Source organism: Impatiens glandulifera, chromosome 3 (genome assembly GCF_907164915.1).
Source record: "Impatiens glandulifera chromosome 3, dImpGla2.1, whole genome shotgun sequence".
NCBI lineage: Eukaryota > Viridiplantae > Streptophyta > Magnoliopsida > Ericales > Balsaminaceae > Impatiens > Impatiens glandulifera.
Window position 1 is genome coordinate 61,024,368 of NC_061864.1, and position 8,808 is coordinate 61,033,175.

The 8,808-nt window shown below is 34.3% G+C and overlaps 1 protein-coding gene across 3 annotated transcripts; it reads left to right on the top strand.

Moving 5' to 3' along the window:
- Positions 1–1,172: 1,172 nt before the first annotated feature.
- On the top strand, positions 1,173–5,128 carry LOC124931136. 3 transcript variants are annotated; one of them, XM_047471532.1, is made up of 5 exons: positions 1,173–1,354; positions 3,266–3,522; positions 4,411–4,498; positions 4,578–4,644; positions 4,716–5,128. In XM_047471532.1, the coding sequence occupies exons 1-5, from the start codon at positions 1,341–1,343 to the stop codon at positions 4,767–4,769; spliced, it is 480 nt and encodes a 159-aa protein (XP_047327488.1). In that variant the 5' UTR covers positions 1,173–1,340; the 3' UTR covers positions 4,770–5,128. The 3 variants fall into 3 exon arrangements, with proteins under 3 accessions (XP_047327488.1, XP_047327487.1, XP_047327486.1); XM_047471531.1 differs by lacking the exon at positions 1,173–1,354 and adding an exon at positions 1,582–1,741 and having other exon boundaries at positions 3,261–3,522; XM_047471530.1 differs by lacking the exon at positions 1,173–1,354 and adding an exon at positions 1,582–1,741.
- The last annotated feature ends 3,680 nt before the right edge of the window (positions 5,129–8,808 follow it).

Here is an 8,808-nt window from a genome sequence, read left to right on the forward strand (position 1 = left end):
ATCTTATTAGAAACAAACAAAAAAATAAATATTACAGACAACTAAAACATATCAGTCATACTACTTAACATTTTTGTTCAATGTAACCAATATCATTTTCGCTACTTTCGGATCTCAATCTGCTGCTCTCGCAACCCATCTACTTTGCCCAATCACCTGTTTGGCTCTATGCTTCTTTATTGGTGATTAAATTGTTGCATTTGATGATGATTGTTTGTGAGCATTAACCTCATTCCCTTGAATCAATTTGGTTTTAGAAGAGTCATCATTAATTTGATAAAATGAATTATGTTTCAATATTGTAGGAATTTCACATTACCTTCACATTCTTTACTTCATTTTTGTCATATTTATTTTGATTTACTTTCAAAGTTTCCTCTTCACTGTTCTCCACTTCATTCTTATCACTTCTTTCCTCGGATACTTTTACTATTATTATATAAACAATTTGATAATTTTTCCTATTTTTGTATTATTTTATTATTATATGAAACTCACTGGTTGAACCAATAATCTAGTGACTCAGTCTCTTCACCGGGTTGATGACCGGACCGGATTTCAAAACTATGCTATAAAATCTAAATTATTTTTTTGTAAGGCTTTTCAATTTTCAAAAAAAAATAAATTTTTTAAGCGACACATTCGATCCTAGAAAAAGTTTAGCGGTTTTTATCGTTTATAACATTGTACAAAAGAAGCTCACCTACTTAATATCGATGTCTCACTCATTTGGCAATATTTTAGTTTGATGATATCAAATCACTTCCTTTAAATTTTTTTTGAAATAACCTATTAAATTAAAGATATAAAAAGTATTTAAAAAAATACCACATTATATCTTTAAAATATTACACAAAATCATCTTCGTCATATTACTAACCTTTCACGTCACATAGCTCATTTAGTTCAAAATTTGGTAATGTATTATAAACACTCTAACCATTAAACTATTTAATAATTATTAAAAAAAATTAAAAATAATTTAAAAACTATAAATAATTTAAAAACTCATATTTGAAGTATATATTCGAATAATTAAATTTAATAAAATTTGTTTCCATATAATTAATTAATTATATTGGCAAGGGTATTTTGGTACTTTTGAAAAAGCAAAACGTCCTGGTTCAATATCTCATATTTCTTTAATATTTTTCCTTTATTTTTCTGGTTGGTTGTGGAACCTAACTTTCTCTCACTACAACTGCTGCCGTCTTCTCTCTCACACCTTTTCGCCGATACTCATACAGCACTTACAGATCGGACTTGGCTAAACAGAGATCGAAACTTCTTCATCTGTGATTCTTCAAACTGAAATTGATCTGAATCCGCTAAGCTCAAGTATGCGCATCTTCAGGTTTGTCTTTTCGTATTTTCTCATTATCAATTCCATGTTATCATTCTCTTAGTTTATAAATCCGAGTGAAACGCTTAAGTTCTAGACTTATCGATGTCTGTTGTTCATCTCCAGTGGAAAATTAGCGGTTTAGATTGTAATTTTGTAGCTTGATTGCCTTGATTGTCTTCCATCAGCTATTAGTTGAAGTGTGCGTTTTGTTTTCAGTTGATCTTTGTGATTATTGTCACAAAACTTAGTTGTTCATTTGCACGTCTTTTGGTGAGATTATTCATCGAATAATTTTTTGGCGGGAGTGATCTTTGTATACTGATTTATTTTTCGTTATTACATGCAAATCTCTTCTTCAGTTCTTTCCTGGATCTGTCATATATTCACATGCATGGGGTGAGTGAGCTTGTCTTTCCCTCACTCAAATAGGAAAAAAGTAATTCGACTGTGTTGTTGTTATATTGCTAGAAGCTAGTTAGCTCCTATGTAAACTTCTGAAAGAGGAACATCTTTCTGGAGAATGTGAATTTCTCCAGAACCATAATAAACGCGAAAGTATAGCACGTGTGACCATGAATTCAAGGGAGAACAATGAAGCGAGATCAAAGTGTCATAATAGCTTATGTAGAAACAATTGATGCATAGTCAGGCCACATCTCTAGAAATCAACTCCTCATTGATTTGTTTGTTTATGGATAATAGAGCCGAAGCTCATCTCTGAGATTCATCAATCTCATAGTGTCTAGGATATTTCCTTCAGAAAAGGAAAACATCCCTTCAATTCTATCCTTGTTAAGCTTTTCCTTCAAATGTTTGTCTGTTTTTTTCCACTCCATATGATCCACCAAAGAGCAACTAGTAGTATAATTTTAGAAAGGGGCAAAAAAGAAGCAAATGCTAGAGATAGATTGAGTCGTCATATTGCTTGAACCCTTTGCGCTTGAGTATATCTTGTGTCAACACTTTGTTTTTGATCGTTAACCATGCAAAGAAGGAAAGTTTGGTGGGGGGTTCATTACTTCATATCTCCATCCATGAGAATATATGATTCGGCTCACTTTTTAGAAGGATTTGAAACAATCTTTTGTTGTGAAAACAACGTTGTTTCATAACATTTTATCCCTTTTGTCTAGTTGAGATTGATTGAGTAAAGTTGCCAGCTTATGATTCTCCTCTTCTTCTTCCATTGTTAATCTCTTCGAGTAAATAGGTAAATGCACTCAAGACAATTGATTTGATGAGTTTTAAATACCTGGTCTGATCTAACCAGAAGAAGTTACAATTTTTTTGTTGTTGAAAAAGTAACTCTTTTTACAGATCTATGATACCGCGAAGATCGCTTGTTTCATAGGTCGACACTTATTAATTCCCTTCTAGTGCACCACTAAGGTATCAAACCTAACATCAAAGTGAGTAAACAAGAGATCCAAATTTTGTGTTAGCCAAGATCAGACACTTATTAATTCCCTTGTCTAGTGCACCACTAAGATATCGTTCCCCCTTTACGATAGTAGTTTACATTGTTGTGGAGTTTGTGAGCTTCCCTTCTAGCCCGAGATTTATTTTTCTTTCATCATTATAGATAACTTTATCAATCTTCTCAATTGCTTGTCAATGTAATTGACATCAGTACTATCACTCCACATCTTGACCATTTTGCTAACCATCGTCAGCTTCCCCTTAATAAGCATATGTTCATTCCATTCTTGCGTGTGAGGTCACAGTTGGTTATGGCCCTTATTTCTTCGTCAAGGTTTTAAATAAACTGGAAGAACTTAGCTAGTTTTTGAGTGTGAATACAATAAATTGTTCTTTCACACATAGAATCTAAGTTTTAATTTGTTATTCCTTCAGAAGTTTTTTTCTTTCTTTCCGTACTAATCATTATTATGGTTATGAACCTGATTTGCAACAGAGCAGAAATTGTCTTGGATGCTGTTCTCAGCCCCCTCTGATAATCGCGGTGGATGAACCATCCAACGGACTCAAAATTCAAGGTCGAACGGTGAAGAAAGCAAGCATTTCCGAGGATTTTTGGAGCACTAGTGCATGCGAGGTGGATAACAGTACATTCCAATCCCAAAGAAGTATGTCATCTATCAGTACATCAAATGCACCACAGGATGTCAGCACTTCGGCTGGAAGCTCAAACCACCCTACTGAATTTGTAAATCACGGCAAGTACAATACTTTTTTACAATTTAACAACTGCTTAATGATAACCATCAATATAACGAAACATGATGGAATCATATTAAAAAGAATTCCCTTTTTAGCATTGGTCTTGTAAACATTGATTTTAATTTCTTTTCGACCTATAGATAATGATCTACATATCATCTCATATTGATGATATATTTTATAGCATGATGATACATGTCAGAAAGTGACAACTGTAACTCTTGAAGTTAAATTTAGCAAAAAATTGATGCTTCTGATTTGATATTTGGAAGTTCCATTTTCATTCATCCAAAAACAACATATATCTAGTAAATCTACATTTGCTTAAGCATTCTATATTGTATTAGAGATCTTATTTCTCGGGATTGCAGTTCTTACTCATGAGCCAGATTATAATGGGATTTTTTTACTTTGTTTTGGTATAAATATTATTTTCTAGGTCATGAACCAGATTATAGTGTGAATTTTGGTTTCACTTGGTATACAGAATGTGATTTTTGGCCAACATAACAAATTGTAGATTTTTTGGACATATAATAAATAGGCACATTAATGTCATTCTATGTTATTCCAGCTTCTTGTTTAGAATGCTATTATTATTATTATTATCATCGCATTTTCCTATATTTGGGTGCGGTTCTTTGTTCATACCTGTCACTGCACCCATGTCCTTATGTTTTCTGCTTAACATCATTCTGTCATTTTTTTCGGTAAAAATATTAAGAAAGAGTGGTAATTTGTCACTGAGATAATTTATGACAACTATATGAACACACATCCAATATAGCTTAAGTAGTAAGTCTTGAATTTCAGGTTGATGTCTCAAGTTCGATTTCAACAATATGGACTATTATGATTTAACCTTTTAAGTTTCACATTTGAAGGTCTTCTTCTTTGGAATCAAATAAGGCAGCAGTGGATAGCGAAAAAGAGTTCCAAAAATCGTAAAGAAGCTCACGAGCAGAAGATAAGGTATATATTTCTTCCAACAAACACTTTTAGCCATTTTTTTACCTACTTCAATTATGCATTCATTCTGTTGTTTCCGCAGTCCAAGTGCATCTTATGAGAGTCTTCTTGGAACAAACAAGCCATTTCCCACTCCCATTCCGCTACCTGTAAGTTTGTGATAACCTCGTGTTTGTCAAAAATGATAGCTAACGGGCATACATCGTGTTTTTGATGACAGGAAATGATAGATTTTCTGTCTGATACATGGGAACAGGAAGGATTGTATGATTGAGGCTGCCAAAAACAAGTAACTACTATTTCCCTTCCTCTTTTACTAAACCATAAACATTTTATGAGGTTTTTCATTAGGCATTTTGATTGTTAGCATTTGAGAACTAAGTCAAAATGTTGATGAGTTGTAAACATTAATTTTATGGTTTGTAAAACAAATTTACTTTGGGGGTCATATATTAGTGTGTCAATATTGGTAACTGTATGTGTATATATATGGCCTTCCCTTTTCTCTAACCAAATACTTTATGGTTAGTGAAAATGGAAAAGTGAGAAAACCATAGTTTTATTGAGCAAATGCTTGTAAGATGAAACAACTCCACTTGATTTACATGTTGAAGTATCTTATTTATTTTGAAATCTTACCATTTGTATTAATAATGTTGTTGCTAATTGTAAAAGTCGACAATTTTCACCTTGGGGTTAACTTACTTGAGAAAAAAATTTTTTTACTCGAAACTAGATTCGTTTCCACTAAAAGTGATTAGAGTTGAAGTGGGGCTAAAAAAAATATGGGTCTATTGGACCGAGTTGAGAAGTAGTCATCAAAATCAAACTTAGCTAGTTTAAAATACACAACATAGAAAACAAAATCCTTGAAGGTAACTATTGCAATGAAATAAATAAATATAACCAATAAAATACTTTTTAGAATTGGATAAATGAACAAATTATTTATTATCATATTATTGAAATCTTCAATTAAAATATTTAATATTATATGTTTTTAATTTAATTTAATTTATTTATTATATAATTATATTTAACCATTTTTTACTAAAATAACATTTTTTTAATAACCTACCTAAAACCAAGCCTTAGGCTTCTAATATTGGAACTTATTTATGTAATGAAAAATTAAAAACAAATGACATAATTATTAAGTATTGTTTATTTATTTTAATTAGTATGTCAGGTTAATATTTACATTCTTATTATTTTTACATTATTTGTTTTAAGTTGAAATAGGAAATATTATTATATATGTTAACTTTTTTAATATTATAAATATATATATTACACATGCATGTGACCGACCTATAATACATATTATACGAGACAAGTTAATTTATTAATAAACTACCAAGATTTAATAAGCATTAATCCTCGTGTGTGTATATATATATATATTATTTATTTTCAAAAGCAGGAACCAATACTTTTTATGTTAAAACTAAAATTAGAGAAACTACATTTTCTAAATATAGTTTAATACCATTTCTTTTAAATGTTAATGCTAAAGATTTATTCATACTTTTATTCTTGGTCAATTGTTCCTTGAAATTCGATTTTTTTTTATTGTTTTATTGTTAAGTTGAATAAAATTCTATGTCATATAAAATTTAAAATATTATATTTGTCTTAAACAAACTTCTTACTTGACATTCTGTTTTTCTTTATTGCCTTTAAAAAAAAATAATTACACATTTATAATTTATTTATTTATTCACATTATTTAAAACATCAAAATTGTATTTGATAGTTTGAAACGTGTTTATTGTGAAAACAAATATTCAATTTAAAACACATATGCATCCACATTGATAAATCGTACAAAACGTTTTGAAGCTTTACAAAATCAAAAACAAATTTATATCTTTTCAAATTTTTCCAAATCTTTCTCACATCACAAAATATTTTAGTCACCAAAACCATTATCACCCATTTATGGGGTGTTAGGATCTAGGTCGCCGCTGGTGGACCGGGGGTTGGACCGGGGGTTGGCGGTTCTCACTCGTAGGGTGGTGGTTAATCCGGTTAGAGATTAACACCGGGGTTTCAATACTACACAACCTGTCACAAACCCTTGAACTAGGTTCAAGCGCGGAAGAGGTTTGCTTTCAAGTTGAAGCGGTACACGTGTATGATAGGCGGAATCGGTTTCGGATGATGGAGATTTAAAGAATGGTGGGTCGGTTTCGGTTATCTGGATATTCGGTATGGTCGGTATGGAGTCGGTTTGGAGCGGTATGGATAGATTAGTCGGTTATGTAATGAAGCCAACAGAAAGTAAATAACACAACAGATTTTATGGATGTTCGGAGATAAAACTCCTACGTCACCCCTTCCTCTCGAAACCGCGAGAAGGATATTCACTAAGGAATACAAGTACAATTCGATCGAGACTTATTTCCTGCTCGATAACACTCTTACAATTCACACCGAAATTGTAGCACACACTTAGAATTTAGCACTTAGGCTTTCTTAGAATACCACACTGTTATCACTTGTAGTAAATGCTCTCAACGCTTCACTTGTCTCACTTAATGTCCCGCTTAGTAACTCTTTGTAACTGCATTTACTCTTCTGCAACTGCCTCCTTTTATAGGTGAAATATGCCAACGGTCATATTTCGAAGCCTTGAATCTGATTGGCTGATCAGAGATGCAGTGATTTAGTGTCTCAGACCTGCCGGTCGTCTCAGACCTGGTATCCTGTTTCAGACCTGCCGGTCTGTAAGGCAAACCTGCTGGGTTTGTCTTTTACTTGATATAGGCACTGTCTGCTTGGACAGTTGTCTGTACTTTGAAGATTTCCTTTCTGGTTTATCCCGAAGTAGAAGGATCCGGTAGTACTGTCTTCTGCAGCCTACAGGCTTTCCTCAGACTTGCATGGATATGGAAGTATTCAGTCTGTTCCTTTGGTATCATTCTCAACAGATACCCAAAGTGTCTTCTTGTACTAGTCGGCCTCTTGACTTGGCCGAATATCTTTTGGTAGTGAAGTAACCGGACTTCTTCCGGTTATGCTTGCCTTATGGATTGATCGGCTGTATGATGGTTCCGGTTTTGAGCTTTGGCCGATCCTTCCTTTGTGCGGTCATGTGCCGAATACTCTTGATCGGTTTGGTAGCTTGACCGGTTCGGTTTCTTCAGTTGGTTTTCTTTTGTTCATCCGGTCCGGTTTCTTGTTCCTGCATGGGAAGTTTGTTTAAGTTAGGTTTATTCGAACCGGTATGAATTTATCTAACAATTTCTCCCTTTTTGATTATTTTATTTAAAATTATCAAAATCATGTAAGTTTGCAACCGTAGGCCGGTTGTTTTGTTTGGCCGATTTTGAAAAAGGCTTAGAGAATTTTTGAAAAATTTTCAGGGAGGAGTTTTGGAAGAATCTCTATCTTTTATCTAACAATTTCTCCCTTTTTGATTATTTTATTTAAAATTATCAAAATCATGTAGAAATGCAAAATAAGGCCGGTATTCAAAAATAACTTTATATATTTATAGATAACCGGAAAAGACTAAGCAAAAATACTAAGGCAAGTAAGAAAAAGAAGGATAGTCCCTATTCCGAGTCCGTGAATTCGTAGGCACTCTTCTTTCTCTTCGGTTGCGGTGGCGGTTGCGGTTGCGGTTGCGTGGAGTGTCGTGGTCGTTTAGATCGGGACCGCAGCTGATCTTCGAATTCATCCTCGACTTGGTCGTCTTGCTGCGAAGTACCCGTCTCGACCGGGTCAGAAATTGTATTGAGCATCTCCACAATCCGAACTTTCTTAGGAGCTGGCTTCTTTCTTTTCTTTGGTTCTGAATCGGAGGCGGCCGCCTTCTTCTTTTTCTCGTGTTCCTTTGCAAATCCCGCCAGCCTTCGAGATTCCCTTTCCAGTCGTTCGGCATCCGCTGCGGCCTGTCTTGCCACTTGTTCAGCATATCCTGGATATAAAAGCTCGGCCCTTCTTATTCTTTCGGCCTCTACTTCTTCCTCGGTCAGCTGAGTCGCTCGCGGCGCCTCTTTGTCTTTGCTAACTTCGGCGTCCAGCCTTTCCTGGACTCTCTTAGAAACCAGAGCATCGGCCTCTATAGCCGCGGCATCCGCGTTTTCCTTAGCTTTCAGAATTTCGGCCATCTGTTCGTTGAGTGCCTTTACCTCGGCCACGAGAGTCTCATTTGTCTTTTCTAGCGCTGACACCCGGTCAATTGTCATGTCGACCCTTTCGAAGTCCTTCTTTAAGTCCAAAGTGATGCCCTCCAGAGCCGCGGTCTGCTGAGCACATTTTTCACGCTCACCGGCTTCTTCCCACAGTCCGGTGCTGAGTTCTGC